General features: G+C 58.7%; 7 protein-coding genes across 7 annotated transcripts, besides 1 other annotated feature; all 7 read right to left on the bottom strand.

Annotated features, from left to right (window-relative positions):
- Positions 1 to 402: 402 nt before the first annotated feature.
- On the bottom strand, positions 403 to 1,845 carry SHMT-L (serine hydroxymethyltransferase (SHMT-L); the record flags this gene model as incomplete). The annotated part of the gene is made up of 1 exon (XM_010702288.1): positions 403 to 1,845. One exon carries the CDS (start codon positions 1,843 to 1,845, stop codon positions 403 to 405), a length of 1,443 nt encoding a protein of 480 aa, XP_010700590.1.
- Positions 1,846 to 4,021: 2,176 nt separating this feature from the next.
- LPMP_282490 (hypothetical protein) lies at positions 4,022 to 4,756 on the bottom strand (the record flags this gene model as incomplete). The annotated part of the gene is made up of 1 exon (XM_010702287.1): positions 4,022 to 4,756. The coding sequence occupies one exon, from the start codon at positions 4,754 to 4,756 to the stop codon at positions 4,022 to 4,024; it is 735 nt and encodes a 244-aa protein (XP_010700589.1).
- Positions 4,757 to 6,458: 1,702 nt separating this feature from the next.
- On the bottom strand, positions 6,459 to 7,319 carry LPMP_282480 (hypothetical protein; the record flags this gene model as incomplete). The annotated part of the gene is made up of 1 exon (XM_010702286.1): positions 6,459 to 7,319. One exon carries the CDS (start codon positions 7,317 to 7,319, stop codon positions 6,459 to 6,461), a length of 861 nt encoding a protein of 286 aa, XP_010700588.1.
- Positions 7,320 to 8,346: 1,027 nt separating this feature from the next.
- Positions 8,347 to 10,434, bottom strand: LPMP_282470 (hypothetical protein; the record flags this gene model as incomplete). The annotated part of the gene is made up of 1 exon (XM_010702285.1): positions 8,347 to 10,434. One exon carries the CDS (start codon positions 10,432 to 10,434, stop codon positions 8,347 to 8,349), a length of 2,088 nt encoding a protein of 695 aa, XP_010700587.1.
- A 1,601-nt stretch (positions 10,435 to 12,035) lies between these two features.
- Positions 12,036 to 12,335: a repeat region.
- A 3,110-nt stretch (positions 12,336 to 15,445) lies between these two features.
- Positions 15,446 to 18,301, bottom strand: LPMP_282460 (hypothetical protein; the record flags this gene model as incomplete). Its single annotated transcript, XM_010702284.1, has 1 exon — positions 15,446 to 18,301. The coding sequence occupies one exon, from the start codon at positions 18,299 to 18,301 to the stop codon at positions 15,446 to 15,448; it is 2,856 nt and encodes a 951-aa protein (XP_010700586.1).
- A 3,174-nt stretch (positions 18,302 to 21,475) lies between these two features.
- LPMP_282450 (eukaryotic translation initiation factor, putative) lies at positions 21,476 to 22,693 on the bottom strand (the record flags this gene model as incomplete). Its single annotated transcript, XM_010702283.1, has 1 exon — positions 21,476 to 22,693. One exon carries the CDS (start codon positions 22,691 to 22,693, stop codon positions 21,476 to 21,478), a length of 1,218 nt encoding a protein of 405 aa, XP_010700585.1.
- Positions 22,694 to 23,792: 1,099 nt separating this feature from the next.
- Positions 23,793 to 25,586, bottom strand: LPMP_282440 (hypothetical protein; the record flags this gene model as incomplete). The annotated part of the gene is made up of 1 exon (XM_010702282.1): positions 23,793 to 25,586. The coding sequence occupies one exon, from the start codon at positions 25,584 to 25,586 to the stop codon at positions 23,793 to 23,795; it is 1,794 nt and encodes a 597-aa protein (XP_010700584.1).
- Between the last annotated feature and the right edge of the window lie 533 nt (positions 25,587 to 26,119).

Genomic DNA, 26,119 nt, shown 5'->3' with positions numbered 1-26,119 from the left:
AAAAAAACGAGGCATTGAGGGGGGAGCGATGGAGGAGGTCATCGCAAGGCCGTTTGGTGGAAAAGGGGTGAGGGCACGAAACTCCCGTCCAAGACGCCACACGTTTGCGGACACCCTCCTCCCTCCCCTCGCTCTCCCTGCATTGTCGCCCCTGTCGATCGCTGTGCGCTTGAGTCCCCGTAGCTGAACTCTGCACTGTGTGCATCGGTTCGAATACAAGTCTTTAGCCGTACTCACCCGCGCACCCATCACCACCACTACCACAGGCAGAAGAGACGCAAAGCCACGCAAACCTTCTGCCACGCAGCGCACACATTCATCTCCTCCTCTCTCGCTCATGCTCACACCCGCAGCTTTCTTACTGCAATCTCCTCCCACTCCCGCCTCAGTACTCGAGGTGCGCTACTGGATAGGATAGGCGCTCTCCAGACCGGGGTACGGATACTGACGCGCATACGCCTTCACCTCCTCCGCCATCTCTTGCAACGCCTTCGAGGTCTCGGCAGCCTTCACAAAATCAGCAAGCTTCATGGAACCAGCGGACTTCTGCACCTCCTTGGAGAGGTGCACCGAGCGAATAAGGAACTGGGCAACCTGCTTGAAGTCCTTCTCCTGGAAGCCGCGCGTGGTGAGGGCTGGCGTGCCAAGGCGTATGCCGTACGGTGCCTGTGCGCTCTTGTCGCCAACGATAGTGTTCTTGTTGGCCGTGATGTGGGCCATGTCGAGCAGCTTCTCCACCTTGGAGCCGGTGATGCCATGCGAGTTGAGGTTCCAGAGGAGAAGATGATTGTCGGTGCCTCCGCTGACGAGTGCCTCTCCACTCTCTGTCAGGGCAGCAGCAAGGGTCTTGGCGTTCGCCTTCACCTGCTTTGCGTAGGCACGCCACTCCGGAGACGCGACTTCCTTCAGCTGCGTAGCCACACCGGCAATCTGGTGGATGTGTGGGCCGCCCTGCAGCGCAGGGAAGACGGCGTTGTTGATGGCCTCCTCCACGTTCACGCTGGCCTTGTTCTGCTTTATCTCCCTCTTGAAGAAGATCATGCCAGACCGAGGCCCGCGTAGCGTCTTGTGGGTGGTGGTGGTCACGACATCGGCATACTCGAACGGGTTGTTGTGCTCCCGGGCGGCGACCAGGCCGGAAAAGTGGGACATGTCCACCATGAAGTAGGCCCCTACGCTGTCACAGATTTCACGGTAGCGCTTGTAGTCCCAGTCGCGCGGGTAGGCGGAGCCGCCGGCAATGATGAGTCGTGGCTTGTACACATTCGCCAGGTACGCTAGCTGATCGTAGTCGATGAGGCCCTCCGGCGTGATGGAGTACGGGAGGCTCTCGAAGAAAATTGAGGAGGCCGAGATGCGCTTCCTTGCGGTCTGGAAGCCGTGGGTGAGGTGGCCGCCTGCCGCCAGGTCGAGGCCCATCAAGCGGTCATGCGGACGCAGCAGTGCAGTGTAGACGGCCAGGTTGGCAGGTGAGCCACTGTACAGCTGCACGTTGACGCCCCAGATGGTTGCATTCAGATCGAACGCTGCAAGTGCACGCCGCCTGCACAGGTTCTCGACCTCATCCACGACCTCCGTGCCGCCGTAGTAGCGGTTTCCAGGAAGACCCTCGGCGTACTTGTTCGTTAGGATAGACCCGAGGCAGTCGAGCACCGCGCGGGAAGTAAAGTTCTCCGACGCTATCAGCTCTAGCCCTTCTATCTGCCGACGCATCTCCTTGTGAATGAGCTGGTGCACCTCAGGGTCGTGATCCCTGAGCGACGCGTTACCGGGCAGAGATGGAACCTGGCGATTATGCATGGGGGCCGGGGCCGCCCGCAGGATCAGCGAAGCACCACGAATCATGCTATGGTCCGTTGTGTAATCTCGCTGAGGGGAAGTCGAGTTCACAGGATACCCGGAGGCAGACAGGGAGGCACAGATTGCTTAACACTGAGGAACGCGGAGAAGATGACGCACTGGTTAGCAGAAGCGAGAAGGGGAGGAAGCGGGTGCGCTTGAAGTTTGCAGCCACAACGTGTGGGCAGTGGTGAGGCAAGATGGGGGAAGTGAGGCGGCACGCGCGCGTGCGCGCACAAAAGCGAGGGAAGAGGCGTGCAGCAGCTCAGCAGCGCAACAGTGATGCGCCGTGGTCCGGTATGGTGTGGCTGTGCTATACAAGACGCACAGGAAATAGAAGAGTGAGGCGACGCAAGACACAACGTCACGCAAGCTGAGGAGAGAGGATGGAGTGTGTGTGTGGGTGTGTAAGAGAGAGAGAAAGAGGGAGTGGGAGAGAGAGAGGCGGATAAAGCAAAACGGAGATGACGAGAAAGATGATGGCGCACGCACAACTTCATCAACGCACAAGAGAAGAACAGAGAAGTCCACAAGAGCGAAACATCAAGCGAATATACCAAGAGGAGCCCTCACATCAGCACACCCACGCCACGCACAGTGCTACACTGAAAGCGGAGAAGGAGAGGCAATGAAGCAATCGAAGAGGTTTGTGTCAAGACAAACACCATGAACGCGCGCACAAGCAACACTCCATCCGTTCTGCTTCGTTATGTGAGTGCTGGTAAGAGGTACAACCCAGGAGCACAGTAGCGCTCACTGGCCAGAGAGCTGCGCCTAATGAGTCGCAGAAGAGAGAGGGTTTTTTTTTGGGTGAGGATAAGTTATGCTACGGACGACGCCGTTCCTCTTCGATGGGTATTGAGAACGAGAGAAACACAGGCGTACGCAGCCATCCGGTGGAAGGGATGCTGCAAGAAATAGAGTGACGAGGAGGAAAGAGGGGGACGGAGTTGAGGAGAAGGGATCGGCACAACACCGGCTATCGTGTTGAGACAATCGCGCTTTAGGGTTGTTTGATGCTGTGTGGGTGTGTCTGTGGGTGTGTGTGTGTGGGGGGGGGGGGGGGGAGGAGGGGAACGTATGCCGAGCAGGACGGTGTAGCGGCGAACTTGGCGCAAGGAAAACAACATGAAAGATTAAGAAGGGACGACGAAGGTGAGAGAGGCGAGTAGAGAGAAGGGAAATAGCAATCTGTGCTCAGTATGACTCAGGTAGCGGTGGCCACTCGTGTGGCATAGTTCGCGACGCTTGGGATGGACCAGGGCGGGGTGGCAAGGAAGAGGTCCGGTGGTGGTTGGTGCAAGGAGGGTGTGCACAGTTCACATTCAGTGAGCGTTGGTGCCACAGTTATGCGAGGGCAGAGAAACAGGGATCACTACATAGTGCCGAGAGAAGATGCATGTATATCTCATGCGAGCAATCATACAGACAATGCCCTGCCCCTCCCACCACCCACTTCCTCCTCACTTCCCATTCTCTACGCTGCACACAACGAGGGGGGAGCAGCTGCACACTTCCTGTGCTCTTGTGGTGGGAAGGAACAATTTATGATACCAGAAGAAAGGGGCAGGATGTGTCTTGCGCTCCCTCCTCCCTTCCCTTTTGCCTCCGCTCACCCACAGCAAGCGTGGGCGATCGACTCGCCCGCTTTGTGCGACTTCCCCCGGTGCCATCCCGCTTGCGCCGTCACCGACGTTGGGGTTGGTGCATCGCAAACAACAATGCCAAGTCATCACCGACATCCGTGGCTGCCCGCCGCCACAGCCACCACAACACCATGGCAACCACAACCAAGGACAGAAAAGGAAGGGGAGGAAAAATATATACGCTTGCGGCGGTGCGCCTCCAGATGCGGCATCGCTCGGGTTCGATGCCTCGGTCCTTGGGCCCCTTCCCCTCCCCCTTCGTCTTGCCTTGCCACAGCACATGTGCACTTCCTCTTCTGGCAGCAGTGATCATCGTCATCTACTGCGCTCCCTCTCCTGTGTCGCCATCATTAGCGACCAACACACAGAGCCCCTTGACCTCTCCCAGCTGTGTTCCTCGCAGCCAAGAGGCACGAGTGGATAAACAGAGAACGAGGAGTGGGATGAAGAACAGCGATAACGAGCTGCGCAGCGGAGGCGGGCGAATGCGAGCAGAAAAAGAACGGCATGAAAGACGCACGCGAAAGCCCTCTGGATTACTCTGCCAGAAACGCCTTGATGTTGATTGACTTAAGGGGCAGGTCCTTGGCCGACTGCAGCGTCCCCTGGTTGTGCATCGACTTGATGCGGTTCACGAGAACCTTCCTATTTGACCAGAAGGTGTCCTGCACCTTCTTGAAGTGCAGGTAGCGTGACTCCTCCTCCGCCTCCTTCATTCGCTTCGACATGCCGACGAGGGAGCGGTTGACGTTGATCCAGCGGCTGCGGTAGTCGCGAATGGCCTTCGTCTCCTCAAAGTCGGTATACATGTACGGCTCATCATAGTTCGTGCGCGGCCGCTGCCGCTCGCCAAACGGCCATTCGACCTCCGCGAGTTGACACTGATAGCGGACAGAGTGCAGAGTCCAGTAGTTCGTGTACCACCGCCCTACCACCCCTTCCGACTGTGCCCGGATGCGCTGCGGTGGACGCGGCACGTCGCACGTCTCGAACCCCTCCGGCACCATTTCGAGCGCCTCCTTCAGCGCCGCTGCGGAGTAGCGCTGGCGCATGACAGGGCGACTCCCCTTGATGAAGGCACCCCACCTTGCCTTTTGCAGCCACGATTTCTCGTTGTAGACTGAACGGTAGACGGGCTTGTGGCGGCCGTTCCACCATTTGGCGTTTTGAATGTTTAGCATCTCCGGCACGTACTTGACCGGCGTCGTCTCTGGCGCGATGCCGACCCCTGGCGTGGCCGCGAGTCGCGCGCTGCTGCCGCGGAACGCCATGATGCAGAGCGGATGTTCCTGCTAAGGGAAGATAAGTAAAAGTGGGAAAAGAAACGCCCAACCACCATCCGACCACCGTCCGCTCACACACCCAAGAGAAGAGCACGGGAGAGAGGGGGAAAAGGCGCCGGTATTGGAAGATGAAGGGTGACCGTGTGGGATGGGAAGCGCGATATGAGGTCAGCAGTCAGTTGCTAAGTCGAGACGCGCCCCTTTTGGTGAGCACACGCGCCTTTCCTACCTCTCCGTCTTGCCAGCGGGGGTGTATGAATGAATGGGAATGTGTAGGGGGTAGAACGGTGAAGGTGGCGGTGGCTCTCTCCTCGGCCTCGCTGCGTCTTCACGCCGACTTTCCGTTTTGTTTTTCGCTTCGTTTCACCCAAAGGCGAGGAGAGGTGCGGCGCTCACTGTGCCTGACACACCTCTCAGACAGACAGCTCGACTGCAGGGAGGGGGGGACAGCGAGAAAAGGAGGGGGGCGTGAGAAGAGAGAGTGAAAGCGATGCGGGAGACGTGCCCCATACGAGGGGTACCACAGAGGGGGGGGAAGGAAGAATGGGAAGGGGGGACTGTGCACCGTTGCCAGGGTGGAGTGGACGTGTAAGAGGGAAGTCCGGGGACGCGCAGTGCCTAAGAGGAAGACAGACGAAGTACCAGAGCGTATGTGGTTCAAAAATATATCAAAGTGGAGAAGGCGAATAAAAGATGAAGGAGATGTGGGTAAGGCGAAGGCGCTAAGCACATGGGGTGAAACAGATGTGGAAGGAAGGAAGGAAAAGGGGGGCTCTGATCAGGCGAGGCCGCATGATTTGAGTCTTCTCACTCCGCCCTCCTCCTCCTCCCCCCACCCCACCCCGCCATGATACGCCCATCACCACACGTACCACTCACCGTGCATCAGCCTACTGCCCTTCGTTCCCGCTCTCACTCCTCTCCACTTTCCTCACTCTACTCAAGCACTTCACACACTCTCTCACGCTACTTCAGGGTCATTCCTGCTTTGCCAGTCCCCCCCTCCCACCATCGCCGCCACCCTCACCTCTCACGCACAGGTCTGCTCTTGCCCTCCTTGACCTGCGCCTGCAATGTCGCCTTCGCACACCCACAGGCGTTCATGTGAGTGCTCTCAATCGCAGCCACAATTGCCGCTTGCTGCTCGTGTGGTAACTTTCTTCGTGCTCGATCCTCCTCTTGACATGCACGTGGTTGAGGTGCAGAGGACAGGCACCACGCCGCCCTCGTTTTTCCCCTCGCCACGCCTTCAGGGAAGAAAAACATGTTTTTTTTCGAATACAAAAAAAAAACGATGTGCACATCTGCGCACCCCACCCCACGTGGCCAACAAGTAAGCAGAGCGTATCCATCCTTTGCCAAAGACGGCGTGCCTATGAGAGTGGACGCGTGTGTGTGTGTGGGTGTGTGGGTGTGTGAACGGGGCTCGGTGGATGTGCGCTGAGCACCGAGGATCCGCTTACACACACACACACACGAGCACACACACGCGTCCACTCTCATAGGCACTTACAGAAGGAGTAAGAGAGAAAAGAGAACCACAGGAAAAGAGGGGCTTTGAACGAAAGGCGCGGTGCGCAGCCACACAAGATCACCGAATACAGAAAAGCAAGCAGCACGCACAGGCAATCTCAAAGTGTGGACCCTTTGGGAGGGGGGGGTCCTGGAGCCGAAGCACACACGTACTGTCCTACTTGGGCGCCTCTACAGTCACGATCTTACCTGTGGTGGAGTTGGCCTTGACGCCGCCTGCCTGCGGCTTTTTCACCACAACGGTGCACCTAAACCACGGGCTTGCCGACACACCCTTCTTCGAGCCTGACGCTGCCGCCGCCGATTTGGGAGTAGTGGCGCCACTACCGCTTCTGCCACTGCTGCTACTACTACCACCGAAATTGCCGGGATGCTGCACGTGCGCGTTGTAGTCGCTGTATGCGATCAGCTCGTCTCCCTTCCACTTATACTCGGCGTCACCGCGCATGTGGTTGATCTCTGGGTATGGCGACCACCAAAATTTGTCGGCGTACAGGTGGTGCTTGTGATACTTGCAGTCCATCAACGACGGCTTTCGAATCTCGTCTAGCAAGACGTACCGTACGCCCCACTCCTCCAGCATTGCGATGGCCTCGTCCTTGGGCATACTTTTAAAGTGGCGCTTGAAGTTAGGGTCACTCAGGAGGTTCGTCGTGCAGAGGGAGTTGTCCCACGTCATGCGGGTGAAGTTGCCGATGGAGTCGTACTGCGCGCCTGCTATTTTGACGGCACGAACATCGACCTTTTTATTGTTGCGCGCGGGGTGCCGGAACTCCACGCGGCTGTGGTGCGTCTCGATGATGTAGCGGGTACCACGACGCACACCGCCCCGTGCGTTAAACAAGTGCACACGATCAGCGAAGCCGTGGAATTGGCTGCCAAGGTAGCGCACCCTCTTCTTGCGCTCCTTCAGGATGATCATCGTCAGCTCCATGCGGTCAGGCGTCATCTTGTTCAGCACGCGCGGCGCATACGCGTTCTGGAAAACCACCAAGGCGGGGACAGTGAAACGGAGCATTGCTAGCGAAGCGCTGTTGTTGGCGTATGTATGTGCGTGTGTATATATGTTGGCGCGTTGGTGGACGAGTCCTGTGAGATTCCTGAGTAGGAGCCCCTTTCTGAATTGTACTTGGCCCACAGAAGCGAAGGAAAATGCGGGAGAGAGAGAAGCACGTGGAAGAGAGGGAAGATACTCGGCTACATCAATCGCCAGAAATGATGGGCAAGCTACTACCCGCCACAAACTACCATGACAGATGAATAGAGAGAACAGCGGATTGTGTATGGGGAAGGGGGGAAGAAGAGACTGTTGCGCAAGACTATCCTCTAAGTCGTTGTGTTGAAATATGTTCTTTTCCCTACTTCGCCTCCTCGATTCCACTGTATCCTTGCCGATGGGCGGCAGCTGCGTGTTCATGGGCTCGACGCACACACGCACTGACAGAGAGAAATGGAAGGGACAAGATGCTGGGGGGAGGGGTTGGCAGGTCACAGAGTGGGCGAGTCACAAGAAGAATGCAGAAGAACAACATGCGTGCGGTCAGAGCTGGTGAACGGCTTGTAGCGACCGCGACCTGGTCACCAGCTACCACCGCCACCCCCCCTCACACATACACACACACACACACAGACTCGCTTTCCCCTCTCCCGCCCGCGCTCAAGACGCAGCACGGAAAAAGCAGTAGCGCACACTATCGAGACATGGCGCTCGATACCGATGGCGTGCGCGCACAAACCCTCAGAGAGACACAAGGACACACAGCTGTGCATGCGCGCGTGCCAGCTGGCCTCGGTTCTTTAGGTTTTGTCTTCATCGCTGCCCACACCTCTCTGGGTGCGCATTCGCGTGCCTGCGTCTTTGGCCTTTTCTTCCGGCCCCCTCCCCTCCTCCGCTCATCACTACCGCGCAGTAAGGGGGAGGGGTCAAAAGAAAAGGCGCACGAACCGATGGGGTCCACACACACACACACACACAAAGACACAACTGCTGCCTGTGCGCGCCGTTCTTGTCAGTCTTATCATTTCGCGCTGCTGCCCGAGGGCCATCAGCGTCGGTAGTTGCTGTTCGTGAAGCGAAAGAAGAGCTTGTACCTGCCGTACTGGTCAAAGCTAATGCGCACCCCGCCGCGGCGGGGGTCCCACTGCTTCTTGCGAATGCGGTACGCCACATCAGCGTACGGCGGGCCCACACTGAAGACGAGGAGGCAGTACTGGTCGTTGGGCCCATCGGGGGTGTCCTCGATGCGGAAGATGTGCCGCATGTCACGCTTCGTGTTCGCAAGGGCTGGGTAGAAGAGGGTGAACTCGTACCACATCTCTGTCCGCGGTGGTGGGTTAGTGCGACTGTCGTAGTGGGTGCGGTTGTACTGCGTCCACGTGAAGCCCGTCTTGACTTTGCAGAAGCGATGCGGCTTCATCAGCGCCTCCGCCTCGCCACCGCGTGCAGAGGAGCCGCCGTGGTGTGAGCGGGAGCGCGAGTAGTTCGACGACGACCCCGTCGCGGCGCTGGGGCGGTTGGGGTGAGAGAGGTAGTAGTCCATCACCTCACCCTTGTACACCTCCTCGTCCTCATCGATCGTGTCGTGCTGCTGATGCAGAAGCTTCTCGTAGTACGCATCGTCCGGCACGTAGGCAGCTGGCAACCCAGCCTCCGGCTGCCCAGGAATACCCAGGGCGGCGGACATCAAGTCTGCCTTGTATCGCTGCTGCTGCTCCTGCTGGATCAGCTGCTCCTGAAGGTTACGCTGCTGCACGGTGAGCTCGGGTGGCGTGATGGCGGAAACCTGATCGAAGCGGTAGAGGCGATCACGTGCCACCATCACGCCGAGCCGCGCATACACCATCTTGTAAAAGTTCGAGTTGAGCCCCCGTAGGTGCTGCATGGCCTCAGCGCTGATCCGCGGCGCCGCTGCTGACGACGGTGACGACACCAAAGCTGGAGCTGAAGTAGCACCGATGGGTAACGACGACGTCGTCGTGGGGACTTCAGGGCAGCGAGAGAGCGCCAACACGTCAGCAAGCAGGGCAGATGCCTTGTACAGCTGCTGTGGCTGACGCAGGCCTGTCAACGCCTCCGTCTGCTCCGTACTCTCGTTGTCTGTGCCGCCGACACCGACTACCTGTGCCACCACATCCTCGTCACCGTCCCACATCGGCTCCGGTTTGATGCTGTCTTTACTTTCGACCTTCTCTACCGTTGTGCTAGCCGGCGAGGAGGGCGCGTCGCCACGGCTTTTGCCCTTCCGCGATGCTGAACCGCCGCCAGGTGCCACCGTCTCAGTCGACGCCTCGTCATCGCCACCGCCGCCGCGAGTCGCAGCATACAGAAGAAGAAGCAGCTCTCGCTCGTACCGTGGCGGCATAGCAAAGACGTGCAGGCGGGCACTGTGCAGTGACAAGGAGTTGAGAAAAGCCTGCACTCGAACCCAGAACTCGCAAGCCTGATACAACGTGGCGGCCAGCGCAAAGCCCTCGCCATCCTGCTGTGGGTTGGGAGGCCTGCCGCCATCGCCGTCCTCATAGCCCTCGCCCTCTTCGTTGGCGAGGGGAGAGTATCCATCACCGTGGTCACACAAGCGTGAATGATCGTAGTAGTCACCAGTGTAGTTGTCCGCGTCGTCATTGTCGTCCTCACTAACATCCCCGCGAGTGGCCGTCGCGTCGGCGATCCATGCACCAAGGGCACAGCGGGCTTCAACAAACTCAGACACTTCCTTCACCGTCACCTGAATGTCCTCGGCGGTGTGCTCTGTGACGAGACTCTCGCACAGAGCCGGAAGAGAGCTGCCATCGCGGCTGAAGAGCTGCGGCACCAGTAACCGCTCGATACTGGACGTCACAACCTCCTGAGCAAGTCGCACGAACTGATTCGGCGCGGCCACCGTGCTGCAATCCAAGTAGTGCATGCAGAACCGAATGACAAGCACGTCCATCGGCTTCACACTCCGCGCCACCGCCGCGGCGGCAGAAGAGGAGAGGGCGGTCAGTTGGCTCTCCCAGCCGCGTTGTTGTCGCTGCAAGCGCACCCGCTCCATCGCGCGGGACGCTGTCTGTCGTAGCAGCCCACCCAACGCCTCACACGCTTCCTCCTCATCTGTGCGCCGCCGCTTTCCACTAGGTCGATCCCAGTCCATTGTGGTGCTCACTGTGGACCTTGGCCCTCGGTGTTGTGTTTTATTATTCGCGTGTGCCCGTCGTCTTTTCTCCACTGCGCGTGTGGGCGTGGGTGCGTGGAGAGTGAGAAGGGAAATTCAAAGAGCTGCCAAAAAGGCGAGGGAGGGCGGCAGAAGGTCAGAGGGGGGCGCAAGCGTAGAAAAGAGAAAGGGGAGGGAGTAGGCGGAGAAGGCGGCAGATGAAATATCACGAAGGAAACGGCGGCAGCAAGTCTGCCAGTGTCGTCATCGTCATAAAAAGTAGAGTGTGAAGTGAGGCGCATACGGTGCAGCCCTTGTCGAACAGGCAGAAAAGGGCGGGCTGCTCGACAACAACACGCCTACACAGGGCGCATCTGATGCTCGCCGATCCTCTTACTCCTTTCGTTGGCTCTCTTTACTAAACACCGGAAGTCATCGAGGACTCTCTCAGGCACGCCGGTGCCCTTTGGCAGAGGATCTCTCTCGCCGTCTTGGTGTAAGCGTCAGCTGGGCATAGCATCGCGCTACTGACCCTCTCCCTCCTCGATCCACTCCCCCGACCACACACCCTTTCCGCTTCGCCATGGGACTGCCGCACGTCCTACAGCTGCAGCAATGGTCGAACGAATACATCCAGTAAGACCGCGACATGCGAAGATCGGAGACTCGGCGTGGGAAAAAATAGGGGAGGGGGGGAAGCCAAAAGAAAAACGCCATGCAAGGACGAGATGGGGAGCACAAGAGGCACGATCACACAACGTTGAGAAACACTTCGATTACCGCACTCGGCACCACCACAGAGGCGGGAGGGGGAAAGGGCAAATGGAGGGAGCAGAGAGAGTGGCTGAGGGAAAAGAAACAACTGAATCGACAACGACACAGCGAGAAGGAGGGGGAAAGAAACAGCAGGAAAACCATCACGCATACAGAGGTGTACATCTACTCCCTCCAACCCTTCCACGTTGCCTCTCCTCTCTCTCAGCTCTTATGCGTGCATGTAGCCCACTCCAAGAAGAAGGGAGGGGGAGGAGCAGCAGGGAAGCAGTATGGCGATGCTACAAGGCGATTTCCTCGCCTGTGTGGATGCACGAGTGCCTGCGAGGCTCGCGACAGTGGGGAAAGAGGCACTCGCTCAAGGAAAACAACGCACTTGAGAAAGCTATGGGAACTGTGTCAGTGCGCATGCGGATGTATGCCCTAGTGACCTGGAGAACAGAGGGATCATCTACACGATACGGATGTACGCGTGTTGACACCAGGGGCAGTGTAAATGGACCCGCAGGCCCAAACCCCGAAAGGCCGCCACGTCCATCCCGTATCAGGCTACCCCCCCACCCCGCACGCACATACCCCTAACAACCACCGAGGTAGACACACAGATAAGTACGCGTGTATACAGCGGTGATGAAGGGAAGCCAGAGGAAGAAAAAAGCGGAGCGTCTCCTCCAATATAACACACACACGCGCACTGTCGTCGAGCTTCGCGCGGTCGCCTTCGCGCCTTCTGCCTCCTCCCCTCTTCCTCGGAGCGATGGCCCGTAAGCAGCAACGGCCAGAGCCGGAGAGGCGTGAAAAGGTGGCGGACATTTCTTGTCGTCCTATCGACGTCGCCACTCGCTGCCATGGAGCATGAGCCACACGCCACTCGACAGCGGGCCTCTTTCCAGGCCCATCGCCTGCTGCGAAGCAGCCGCAGGCACGCACCACAGCCTGACCCGCCGGCATCAGTGGCGATGCATCGCACTGGCCTTCCCCACGTCGTGGGCACCAGACCCTGTCACCCCCAGAAGTGGTCTAGCATCGGCCGGGATGGGGGAGGGGGGAGACTGCTTGGCGTCCGCCCGCACATACACACACGCACACACACACACACACACACGCACACACATAGCAGGGCGGGGTGAAGGAAACGGGGAAGAAGGAAATATGAGCACACATACTAGCAGCATGCCGGATGACAGGCTTCTACATGAGCGCGCGAACCATCCAAACCAACTCCAGCTCAACGCATACACACCAGACACGTACACAATCGTACATGACAGGATTCAACAAACTGCAAAGGAAAGCGGCACAGCCAGCACCTCTGGTGAGCCCCTCGAAGCGTGTGTACAATGTGCACCTGTCTGCGTCAGTGTGCCGGCGAATGGGTGTGGGTGTGGGTGGGTGTTTGCCTACATGCAGAGAGGTGAAGTTATGCATGACTGGGCCGCCTGCGGTACGGGACCCCTCTCCACTCCCCACCCCTCGCCCTCTATCGCGCACTGTGAGACTGACTGTAGAGGGATGTGTGAGGCGGGATGAAAGAGGGGGAAAGTTTACACATCCAACTCGAGAGCAGCGAGCAAAGTACGAATGAAGCCCACGTGAAAGTTCGGAGGAAGCGAAGCGAAAGACAGCGAAAGCGCACACATACACACGCCGACCTACGGCAGAGGAGCAAAGACACCAAGAGCACAAAGACACAGAGGGGGGAGGCGGTACGACCACGACGGAGGTCACCAGCGGGCGCAGGGGGGAGCGGGAGATAGGAAGAATGGAATGGAATGAAGGAATCAAGAAGCCGCGGCGCAACAGCCACCCAACAATCACGCACTCGTGGACCCGCTTCATTCATGCCTCGTGCTCGCGCACCGACACGCACTCTTGCGAAGATGCTTTGAAAGTACGCCGCATGGGCGCGGCCTTCGCTTCGCCATGACTCGCTGCCCTTCTCCTCACAGAAGGCGTCACGCCGCAGCGCCCTTTGCTTGCAGAAGCCTATGCGGGCAAACGCTACGGTGCAGAAGGGCAGCGGGAGGCCTTCACAAGACTCAAACGCAAGTGCAGAAGTAGTGAGTTACGCGGCCCCCTCCTAGCACATGCGGCGCGCACCACTGCACTGGCTCGGCCGCATACACGTCGCTGACGTTCACGCCCGACGCGGCAGCCTGCAGAGAGGCACTGCCCGCCCACGACGACGGCACGCACCTGCAGAATCGATTGCCGCTCAGGTCCACCATCTTCATGTTCACCATCCCGCTCCACGAACTGAACACGTAGCAGGGCACAAATGACCGCCCTATCTACAGCGACCACAGGCGCTTCAGTGTAGCCCAGCTGTCCACAAAGTCGCCTGCAAGCCCAGTGTTGCTCCACACGTCCATCGACAAAATACGCGCAGCAGAGACATCAACACCGCTAGTCCAGACAGGAACATAGACATCGCAGTATCCCTGTCCGACGGCGCGGGCGCAGCGGTCACCGGCGGTGCCACAGGCGTTGTGCTCGGAGCCCTCAGAAGAGACTCACGACTCAAGCAGTTGATGAGCGAGCACGTCGTCGTACTCCCTGCAGCCAGAACCGCCACATTCTTCGCAAGCGCTGAATGACCCCTCCAGTTCAACAGAACGCAGCCGCAGAACGCGCTGCCTGCGAGGCTCACCGACTGCAGCACGCGCAGTAAGGACCACTCCTTAGGTAGAGACCCCTGGAAATCGTTGTACGGCAGCTCCACCGCACGCAGATCCGCCATGTCCTTTCACTGCAACAGGTTGCGCGACATCGCGGTCTGGTGGGTGCATACCACCTTCCAGGCTTGGCATCTTGCGCCAGCTGTTTAAGATTTCGCCGCGCAGCGATGGCTAGCTCAGGCTCATCACACGCGAGCTCTCCAGCCGCATCCAGTCGCTCTCGAAGCCACTGTGAATGCCAAGGTTGTCTGGCAGGTTGATCGACACATCACGAGACAGCGCACCGTCGTCGTCCACTTTCGGCACCTGGCTCACGAGCCCACGGCCCCTCCGCATCACACGTGCACACCGACGTTCGCGTCGCACGTCACACAATCCCACGTGCAGCAGCTGAACCCAGTCCACAGCGGTCGCAGCACGCTCTCGTGCACGCCCGCGAACTCGCGCGGGAAGCTCAGCGTTCCTCTTGCTCCACGCCTGCGCGCCGCCAACAAGCAGCAGCACAGGCACGAGCATAAGCACGATCAGGCGCCACCGGGATCAGCCAGTATCCTGTCCACCACAGTGCACCCCTGCACGTAGCGGAAGAAGCCGTGTAGTAAGAGCAACATCGGTGGTTGTGATAAAATTTATTGCAGTTGTGAGATGTGGTTGCATAGTTGTGTGAGGGGACGCAAACGTGTGTGGCCTATGATAGGTATCCACTGCGGCACATCACCAAGACAGCAGTCACGGCAGAGCGCAGGGGTGCGGAAAGGCCGAGGGTTACGCCAGGGTGCGGAGAGGAGGAAAGGAGGGTGCAACACAACGGCGCCGCCAGCAGCAGCAACGCTGGCACGGCAGCCAGAGAAGCCGTTTAGCTTTAGACTTCTCGAACGCGTGCTCACAGTAGGTTAGGTGGGGGTCGAGATGAGGCTATTAAGGCAAGAGGAAATCAACCACATCCCTTTCCTTGCCCTGCCGCTGTTACCCTTACCTTTCTGGAGAGAGAGAAAGAGAGTACATGAAGCTGTGCGTAACCGTCCTTAACCGCCCCTGCCCATGCGAGGAGCTTTTAGGCGAGCTCGGACTCATTTGGGGGAGGGGAGATGCCGTCGGCTCATGTTGGTGTCCTCGCTTTGTGTGTAGGTGGAAGGAGATTGGGAGATCGAAGCAAATGGCCGGGGCGGCGGTGCAGGTGAGCCTGCCAAGGTGGAAGTGCAGGTTTTGCGCTCCGCTCTGCAGCATCCTACAACGTGTTCGGTGGCTGTGTGAGTGTCGATGATAGGAAAAAAGGTGTGGTGAGAGCGATGGCATCGTACTGCTGCTCAGCCAGGTAGTGCTCAAGGAAAAGGCACGAGGGTCTAGAGGTGGGAGAGCGATGGCCACGAATGCGCCGAGTCGTCCGCTGCGAGCTGCGTCTCCAAATACTATCAAGGAAGCGTTAGTGGTAAGTCAGTGGGTTCTGAGAACACGGGCACCGCTGCTCTCTGATGGCGGCATGATTGCAAAAGGGTGAGAAGTGCTAATAAAACAGCGCCGACGACGATGGCAGGGATGTGCTGGAGATGGGTGAGAAGCTAAATCTCCCAGGGAAGCTTGAACTCGTCGGCCGATTCGTTGATCGTTTGGGACTCTGCAGCTGCTGGCCTACTGGCAGTGTGAGCCGCCAGCCCTGTCACGCCATCGTAGTTGTCATCTGCAGCTTGTTCTTGCGAGAGAGGCTCTGAGCTGATGGAGGAAGCAGTGATGGCGTCCTCTTCACCCTCAGGCGGAGATGAGAGAAGGTGCTGCGCATCGGGCCCCTCCGGCAGTTTACTTTGCAATGGTAGTGTGGCGTGGCCAGCACCGCTGCTACTCTCGTCGTATCGACTCTGCCCGTACAGCCCCGAGGAGACATCCACCGCCGCACTAGCGTGGTCAACTTTCGCCAAGAATGCGCCGCCGTTGGATGATGGCTGAGCAGGGGTACCGACGCTGTCGTCCCTCTCACGATCGGGTAACCTCGTCTTGGGAGACAACAGCGTTGGTATCGATGCGCCATTGAAGTCTGTTATGAAGACTGCTGACGCGCCTGCTGAGTCCACCATCGCCGCCGGCGCGCAGTTGGCCCTCTCTAGCAGTGGCGTCATCACCGTCGTCACTCGCGGGGGCAGAAGCACGCCAGGGATCTGTGGCGGCGGGGGCTCTGGGACAGCTGGAATGCCCGGCAGGGGTGAGGGGGCCGCACCGGGCACAGCGGTGCCGCCCAGCTGCGGCCCTGGAGCGCCGGGGGTGACGGCAGGCACACAGGCAAGAGGCAGCACCTCGCTTCGTTGCACCGAGTCTTCGAGGGAGATGCTGCCTGGCGAGAGCGCGCCGGGCTTGCCAGAGATGGTCCCATAGCGATCTATTGGGCTGCTTCCCGGATAACGGCAGACCGCGTCGCTCTCGTCATGTGTGACATGCGAACGACGCGCAATGTCCGACAAGAGCTCCGACCCCTCCGCCACCTCGCCCCCATCCCCCTCTCCGCTCACTCTTGAGCGAGATGAAGGACGCTGCTGCTGCTGCATTTCTCTCTGCTGTTGCTCCCAGTATACGCGCCTTGCGGCGGCAGCCCCAGGAGAGAGAGTGGCGCCTGCAGTGAGGGGCCAATCAATGTTGGCGTTGAGCTCCGCCTTGACGGTAATGCTCGTCGTCGTGAAAGCGAGCGCAGGTGGTGACAACATGCCGTCGCTGCGCTCCTCCGTCAATACGGGCCTGTGTGGGTCCTCCTCTCCCGCTGCCTTAACCAACCCTGCAACTGCTACTCTCTGTGTAGCTGGTGATGTAGCACCGCGCTCACGGGAATCGTGGTCATGAGCAGCAGGTAATGCCTCCGCAGCGGCCCAGGAAGCCATCTGCAATGCTCCAGCCAACCCATGGCGATGCGGGGGCTTAATCGTCTGCATGAAGTCTTGCTGTGGCGCCGGTGTAGAGTGGCACTGCGGTGAGCCCGGCGCATCACAAGGCACAGCGCCACTGCGATTCCTACGCCCCTCCTGCTCGGCCCTGCGGGTGCGCGGCTTGGCAACGCGACTCGCTAGAACGCGACTGCGGAGCTGGCGCGGTGCGCAGGCAGCGCCGGAGCCGGAGCACTGCTCGCTTGCTGCAGAACGCTGCCTTCTTGGGCTGTCTTGTGGTGTATGGTGACGTGCCAGCTGCGGGCGCCGCGCCGCTGTGGTGGGAGGAACTGTGGGCGGGCTGGCCGTGATAAAGTGGTTGACATGCAACTGCTCACTCGCCGGTCCACCAGTTCCGCTGCCGCCACGCCTCTGCCGGTGTCTGGCTGCCACAGTGAAAGGCGAGAGCGCCTGTGCAGCCAAGTCGGCGCGTTGCATGTCATGGAGACGAGTTTGCAGTGCCTCAAAGAGAGCGGAACGGCCGTCGTCTTGCCGCCTTCCCGATGGCATCTTTCCGGAGGGCGACGCCAGCGATGATGCTGCTGCGCTTCGGGGTTCAGTGCACGGGGCTCCCTCAGCCTCAGACAGCGCATGCAGGCCACCGTAGTACTGGAGCAAGCGCTGTGCCTCGTACTGGTGGATCGCGGCGAGGAGGACGCGGTGCGCCTGTGCTGCCGGGAGCTGTGCCAGCAGCCGCACCAGCCCCTCGTATTGCTGGTACTGAGAAAGAGAGAGCTGCACAGGCCAGCTGCCCCCCTCCATTGATGGTGTGAGAGAAGCCAGCGAGGTCGACGTGTCACGAATGGCGTTCTTGTGCTCGGTAGGTGACGGCAGCGCTGAGGGGTGATGATACAGGCGAGCTCGGAGGTCCTCGTCACAAATGTGCAGAGGGGGGCAGCTGGGAAAGTGAGAGACCAGCAGGGGAGACGAAGCTCCAGCGCTCCCACCAGCCGGTCTTGCAGGTGCGGAGAGGCCACCGCCGCTCGACGTAAATGGCTGCCAGTGCACTGGCGTGGCAGTCGTCTCAAACTCGTGGAGGGAAGACGCAGAACGCAGATGCCCTCGCCTCTGGCGCTGCTGTGAGTAGTACTGAAACGCAATCGCGTCCGCGGCGCCGCTGCCATTCCCCGCGGGAGATCGTACCGCGGGTGCTCCTGCCGTGACTGCACGTCGTGGAGGCGGAGGCGGCCGCCCGACACCGGGGCTACGTGTTACATCGTGGTGGTGCGAGCCGACGCCTCGGCCTCCGCCGCTCGCGTTGGCATGAAGCCCTCCGTGCGACGGCGGATAGTGGCGCCCTCTCGACACTGCAGTGCAGGCCAAAGAAAAGCCGTACGAGTCGCGAAACAAACTCGCTTGCGTCGGGAAATATGCCGCCCAGGACGAGTATGCGGACGCCCTACGGCGAGCTGGCTCATAACGCGCATTTGAGCGTACGGGTGCACCGGCACTACTCACCTCACCCGGCGCCGACGAATGTGGTCGTCGCTGCACCGAAGACGCGCGGCTCATTCGCTCGAGCGAGCAAAAAAATGTTTAAAAGGCCGAGGGAAAGAAGCGCAAAAGCGAATGTCGTGTGTGTGTGTGTGTGTGTGTGTGTTCGTTTCTCTTGTGCTGCCTGGGTAGGTGGGTGAATCAACTGCTCTCTCGCCTAACAGCCTGCTCGCGCTGATCTCACTCGAGAAGACACACTACGGTTCGCTGCTTCCCTCCCTCTCCAGTGACGAAGCTTTGTGTATGTACGTGCGCTGAGCGCTTCACTTTTGCAGTGCGCCTTGCACGTGTCCCAGTAGGTCTGCTAAGAACAAGGAGGGGGAAGAGATCCACAAGTTACAGACGCACCTCTAGGCTCGGTGGGGCACTAAAGGAGAGAAGAGTGGGAGCACACAACAGTGATAGTGACGAGAGAGATAGACAAGCAGATACAACCAACAAAGACAAGAGCGAATTGTAGACACTCCAAGCAAGAGAGGCAAAGCGAAAGGTGGAAGCTTTTCGAACGTGTGGGTGTGGGTGTGGGTGTGTGTGACTGCGTGCAGAGCGAGGTGAGGGGTGAGAGTGCGGGTAATACAAGAAGGGAGGGGGAGGGGGGGAGATGGGGTAAGGTAGAGACAAGAGCAACAAAGAGAAGTAAATAGTATAGGGGGGCAGAAAGAAAAGGTGAAAAACGTTTGCGTTGGTGTGGAAGTGTGTGGGTGTCGCTGAGGATCGGCGTGCATGCGAAACCTCACAAGTGCGAGCGAGAATTAGAAAGCATACAACGAAAGAGAGAGAGAGAGAGAGTCACACACGTACACACACGAAGGGAGAGACGAGTGCGAGTAAAAGGATAAGGAGGGGGTGTTCGCTTCTCTGCCTCGCTGTGTCTCTGCAGGAAAGGGGGGCCACGATGACGAGGCGTGCTGGGGTAGAGGTACGTGGCTCGATGAGACGATCTGTGTGAAGGTGACCACTCTACAAAAAATAATCTCGACAATGATGGCTGGCGCGGCACCACACAACAGAAACAACTAGGGGCACAGTACAGCAACAGTGAGTGATTTCGCTTACAGAATTGCCCAAAGGCTAAATAGGCTATAATTGACTTCGTGGTGGACTTTTCGGATGGACGTGTGGGCGTATCTCTGCGGCTGTGTATGTGCTCCCACTTTGGTAAACGACCACCGCAAAGAAATCCAACGAGAAGAGGGTGGGGATGGGCAACAGAGGGAGCGGATGCGCACAATTCATTCGGTGTAACGCTTCCCCACATCCACAAAACAGAGGACTTGAAAGAAGGAGAGGAAGTTCAGACAGTTCGCATAGTTATGCGTGGGTGTTTGTGTGTGTGCGTGTGCGTGTGTGTGTGAAGGCCATCGTGATGGTGCCGCGGAGAAAGAGAGGGGGAGAGGAGGAAGGGGGTAAAGGAAAGGGGGAAGAAGAGAGCAAAGTGAAGAAATGGAGAAAAGCCTGAGGAAAAAGCTGACGCAAGCGTGATGGGAAGGAGCCAGCAGTTGCGCGCCTTGCAGTGCCGACAACACATACACACGCGCGTATACCCATGTGGAGATGAGACACACAACAGAGAAAAGAAAAGGGGGTTTGAGGTGCGAAGGCGGGGGGCGATTGGGAGCAGACGAAAAGAAAAATATAATAAAAAACAGAGACGGGGTAGCGCAGTCCCAGAGCGCTCAATGTTCGCCCGCCTCTGCGGCTTGCATCTGCTTCACTCCCCCTCCCCCTCCCCGCTGCTGTCATGGCATTCCTAGTGAGCTGAGTGCATCAACGATGGTAGCCGCTAAAGCGACTCACACTCTAGGCCACCTCTCATGCATCTCAACCATGCATGTGTCCGTGTTGAGCCGCTCTTGTTGTTGTTGTCTCTTTTCGTGCTGAGATGACTTTCGTTTTCCTCCGCGCATGGGTGTGTGTGTGTACGTGTATGCGGGCGCGTATGTGTGCGGGCGTGGGCGCATACCTGTGCAGTGCACTGACCCCTCTTTCGTCAAGTAGTGGGCACACATCTGACGCACACACACGCACACACATCGTGCCTTTAGTTATCACAACGAGAATGGAAAGAGACAGACGAAGAGAAACAAGTAAAATAAAACAAAACAACGCGCACTCACACAGACACACATTCATCAGCAAAAAGGGCGGAACAGAAGGTGGCAAGCAGCTGATCCAGCTGTACATCCCACCCTGCTCCTCCTCACCAACTCTGATCGCTCTCCTTCCCCAAACAGGCTCAGATAGGAAGAGAGCGAACGTGCACGACTGGAACGGCGGGCAGCTGTCCTTTCCGCCCAGTCTCACCGCCCAGTCTGCCTTCTTGTCGCGACCAGACGCGCGCCCATGCATCGATTATGGTCGGGGGCAAAACGGCACCAAAAAAAAGAAGAAAAGAAGAGAAATGTGCGCAGACCTGCAGACGCCCACAACACCAACACCAAAAAGAGAGCCCTTCGCGCTCCCCCACCCCTTTTCTGGCTTCTTTGCGCTCCTCGCTTGTTACGTTCTTAAGTTACAAATTCATCACCGCAGAAATGCTGTGATGCGTGTGTGGGGCTTGCTGATTGCTTGACGGTTAGTGTGAGGGGAAGAAAAAGTACACGCAAGAATGACCCACACATGCACCCACGGGCACAAGACAACAACGAACAAGACCAACTCAGATGCTCATCAAAGATGCACACCCAAGCACACATGCGCGCACGCAAACGCACATTTGTTTTTTACCCCTTAAAGCGCCACACGTGCGTGTCGATTCACGCGACAACTAGTGAAAGGGGCATTCTTATTGCCTCTCTCACGCGCTCGCCCCTCACGTATCCATCCACCCCTTTCCTCCTGTCCCCATCATCCACCTCCCTAGCCACGAGTGCGCGAGCGATCCGCGGCGCCACCAGCGCAAATACACGCAAAGAGAGGGGAGGTAGAGAAGAAAGACATGGCGGCGGGAATGAAGAAGGGAAGAGGTGTGGATGGGTGGGAGGGCACACCTCGCTTGGCCAGGCATCTCGGGGGAGGGAGAGGAGGGTGCTCCGCCCACAGCCGATTCTGGTGCCTAGTCGTGGTGCACAGGACGATGTATGCGCGTGTCCCTGCGAAAATGTACAGCGTGGAAGTGCACGCCGGCGCCCCGCAGAGACCGGGAAGAGGGAGAAGCAAATAAACCGAAAAAAAAAAGATGGGGCCGCCGGTTTAACGTAGAACGGCGTCCAGCTTGTCGTAGATGAGCGACTCCAGCGAACGCGTCTGCGGCTCCACGTTCAGCTGCTCGTTCACTGAGTCGATCTTCGCGCGGTGCTTCACGGACTCGCTGATAAGGTTGACCAACCATACCTCGGCATCCGCCTTGGACATGTCCAGCTGCTCCGCCACGTAGGAGATGGAGACAACGGAGTGCAGTGACATGTACTTGCTGAAGATCATGCGCTTTGCGTTCTCAATGAGCTCGTCCTCGTAGTCGGCAAGGAAGTAGTCCTCCCTGATCACACGCCGCACCTCGGGCAGCAGCGCTATGGCGTCCTCGAAGGACGCCTTCTGAATGAGGTTCACCAGCTGGGTAATGGCGTCCGAGTACTCGTAGATGGACTCCACCAGCTCTGCGGCACTAACAAAGTTGCTGTAACGACTCCGGTGCAGGAGGACAGCCGCGCAGATGTACCGTAGGTAGTGCGGGCATACCGTCTCAACGGTCTTGCGGTACGTCTGATCGTGGCGGTGATCGAAGATAAAGTACAGCAGCTGCAACGAGTACTGCAGACCGCCCTTGAAGAACGGGAAGAGCACCCAGTGCAGCAACCACACGCGCGCACGTACCGTGGTGGTGTTCGGGGCACCGAAGAGGTCCTCCTCGCTGGCGTTGTGCAGGCGCCGAATCTCCTCCGCGATACGCATTGCCGACTGCCAGTTGACAGCCCCGATGTCACTCATCAGCTTACCCCACAAAATCGTATCTGAGCGGAGGCTGTCGTAGCCACTCACACACTGGCACAGCGCCAGCAGCTCTGAGGCGTCGCCGTAGGCACCAGTGTCGTAGTAGAGGTATGCAAGTCTGTACACAGCATTCATGACCGCCGCCGTGATGCCCTTTTTCTCGGAAAGGAACTCATGCGACAGCTCACCCTGCGTACGACGCTCGCCTATCTCGGTCTCAGTAAGCTTAAACTGGTACGTGGAGTGGTCGTCCTCAGATGGGTCGAAGAACTCCTTCAGCGCCGGTTGGGCGGCCGCGGTCGCTTTGGCCATCATCTCCTCCGTCTCTGCCTTGATGCTGCCATCAGCATTCAGCCCGGTCGTCTCGATCAGCTTTATCATAGAATCTTGCACATCCTCGCCGTTCTGCGCGTAGTGGTTCAGCAGACCCAGGGCAAGGTGTTTATCCATGTAGGGCAGCAGCTTCATTAGCATGTCCATTGTGGCTGCGTCAGAACACTTCCGTGTGGGGGTGGTTTGGGCCTTCCTTGTAGCACCCAAGAGCAATTTTACACCGCGAAGGCACCGGTACGCGCACACGAGAGCCTCTGATAGGCAGAATGGTGTGAGGGGGGCGAAGGGGTAGAAAACAAAACGCTCACACGTGTCTTTTCTGCTCCTGTCCTGCTCGTGCGCGTACACGTAGACTGTATGAGGCGGATGTGATCCTGACTAGTCCCTGTCGTATGCAGTGGAGAATGACGAGTTCATGAAACGTGTTTCACACACACACACACACACACACACACACACACACGAGAGAGAGAGAGAAGGGGAGGTATAAAGTGGTACTCAAGTGGAGGCCGGTTCCAGCGGGAACAACAGCAAGAAGGAGAGTAAAGTGGGAGGATGAGTAAGTGCATTCGCTTGTGTAGATGTGGAAACATGAGCAATGGAAGAGCACGGGTGCGGGGGAGCGGAGAGAGGGACACGGTGGCACCTGAGTGGAGACACGGACAGCCCTGGAGTGGTCATGGAGAATAGGTGGAGCACACGCACGCACCGTCGGGACAGAAAGCGTGAGCGTTATGGCGTTGATCGTGATCATCGTTCTCTCTCGCTCGCTCGCTCTCCTAAGGAAAGCGTCGTGTCTCTTGCATATGGTGTGTGTGTACACCCCTTTCTCTATGTGGTGGTGCCGCCAGCGACGATGCAGCTGTACCCTTGAACGAAGCGGAAAGGAAAGAAGAAACGATACGCATAGCGAAACAGGGCAAGCGCCTTGTATGGTTAATGTACTCGTCGACGGCGTAGGTGCCTGTGTGCAGGGTGCCGCTGCCCTAGCGCAGGTAGATGCCAAGGAAGTGTTTGATGATGAGTATTGTCTCTTGCGCTCCCTCTCCCTATGATACGATGACCCCCGCCGCAGCTGCTACCGTGCTGCGGGCAATGTCTCGCTTGCTGCTCTATGCTTCTGCCTGCACGTGTGCGACTGTGCGTGAGTTGCGGGGTGAGCAACGCGTGAGAGCTACAAATAAGGAGAGGAGTAGCAGATGAATGCCCTACTCCCCCAGATGATCCCCTCTCACAGACGGTCCTTTTAGGTGCGTATCAGGTCCATCAGGTCGCTGTATACAGCCTCGCAGTAGCGGTTCTCTGTCATAACCTCCCGCAGCACATCTCGTACTCGCAGCGCGTCGTTGTGGCGCCCCTGCTCCAGCCGTAGAGCACGTATCTGGTCGGCTTTGCCGTCTATCTCGTGCATTAGGCGGCGCATCTCTTGACTCGCTGCCACAGAGTCACCATGCGGGTCGCGCAGCTGGCGCTGGCAGTGTCGGTACTCGGCCCGCATATCGGCCAGATCAGTGATGAGAGCACGGCAAGTGGCATTCAGCGCGACCCCGTGCAGGCCATCCGCTGCCGGCGGTGGTGGTGGTAATGGTACATGAGAAAGGGCTTGGAAGGTACCCGGTGCAGTAGTGGACTCACTTGGATGAAAAGGCATGCGCACGCCAGCGCTCGCCTGAGTGTCCGCTGTGGCCCTCTCGCCTCGCGCTCGTAGCGAAAAACAGTGGCGCCGTGACCGGCGGGGCGAGGCCGCGCGCTGGTGCTCGTCACGATGCTGCACGGATGGCGAATGCGTGCCCCCGCTTGCTGTGGAGCTTGCATGAACGTGTCCACAGCATTGACACGAGCAAGATGATGACGAAGGCTCCGTTGTCGTGTATGGGTAGGAGGTGGAGGTGCCGGACGAGGTCGATGACGACGACAACCCGGGAGAGTGTTGACCGCTTTGCAGGTGGCGGTGGTAACCATGCCGTGGAGTCGTCGCCGATGCGCAGTAGAAAGGTGAGGTGCACGCACCTGGAGGTGGCGGTGGTGGTCGCGACGCGCTAACGTCGCTGCGGTGCTGCCGGTACGCTGAGGCTGCCGCTACGGGGACGCCGGCCATGCCAGTCGGCCCACACCCCACACGGTGGTAGTACAACCGAGGCCGCAGGTAGTTATCACGCTCGATAGTCGCCACCATCGCCTCCACGTTGTGGGTGCAGGGCGAGGAGGCGCGACAGGGGCTGCTGGCATCCCACGGCCCAGTCGGCACAAAATGGCGACGCGGCGCACAACGCGTGGGCGACGACCCGCCCCACACTTTGGGTGGCACGTCGCAGTGCGAGCAGCGTGGCTGCCGCGTGAGTTGCAGTGGCCCTGCAGCGTATGTGCGCAAGGGCGGCTTTTCCACCAAACTCTCGTCGACGCTCTTGACCTGCGCTGCCACTGAGCCCATTTGCCCTCGCCGATCTTCAACGACCTCCTCCCCATGCTGTTCCGCTACCGCAGCCTTCGCCTCAGCGCCCCACAGGCCATCCTGCAGGGAGCGCACCCTATTCCTCAGGCACTCTTGATCACGCAAGCAGATGGCAAGGCTTCGGCGATGTTCCTCATGCGAAGCCTCCACCTCCGCCACGCCCCGCCGCAGCTCTAGCCACTCCTCATGCAGCTGCCACAACGTCGACTCCAACTCGCCTTGACGTGTGTTGTTGCCGCGATGCCCCTGCAGCTCTGCAAACCACGCTTTCTCGTGCCGTTGACGCTGCTCAGCGACGCGCGCCATCAGCTCTCGATTCGCTTGAAGTGTCTCCTGTAGCTGAGCCCGCAGCGCATCCTCACGGTGGCTGCGAATGGCCCGCTCCTTCTGCACCAGCTGTGTGAGCTCGCGGCGGTGCTCCTCAAAGGCATCTGCCGCACGCTGGCCCAACTGCGCATAGTGCAGCCGCTCCTCCTCCAAGGCGTTTGTGCGCCGCTCAAAGGCCGACAGAGAAAGCGGAACCTCCTGGACGCCCTTCGTATCAGCAGGCGGCGCAAAGCCGAAGATGGACGAGCCGTGTGCTGCCATTGAAGCGGAAGTGGCCGGAGAAGACGGCGGGGAGAACGAAGTCACGGATGCGGTGCCCTCGTTCTGGATCGCAGACAGAGATGAGGAGGCGAGGGACGACTGCGAGGACGGTGGAAAATGGCACGACTTTTCCATGTGGACGGAGGACATGCCTACAGTAGCCAAAGCGCATCAAGCGAGTGCCTCGTCTATGGATGCCTGCACACACACACACACACGCGTAACGCTGAGGTTTACTACGTCTCTCCTACTCTTCTATGCGTTAGGCCGATTCTATGGATGTTTCTCACCCTTCCTCTATGAAGCACGAGGGCGCCCGTGTATCGCTGTATGTGTGTGCGTTGTGTGTGCACGTAGCTGGTATACGCGTGAGGAGGCAGAAAGAGGTGGTGGGAAAAGGGCAAGAAGAGCCAGGCGCACGCACCAGGGAAGGAAACAAATGAAAAAGGACAACACACACTGAAGCCTACAGCTCGTGCGAGTTTAGTGTGAGAGGGGGGTGCAAGAGAGAGAAGGAGAGGGCGATGGCGATA

Source organism: Leishmania panamensis (assembly GCF_000755165.1).
Source record: "Leishmania panamensis strain MHOM/PA/94/PSC-1 chromosome 28 sequence".
NCBI lineage: Eukaryota > Euglenozoa > Kinetoplastea > Trypanosomatida > Trypanosomatidae > Leishmania > Leishmania panamensis.
Note: the sequence above shows the minus strand (reverse complement) of the source record. Positions and strands in the feature narration are given on the sequence as shown.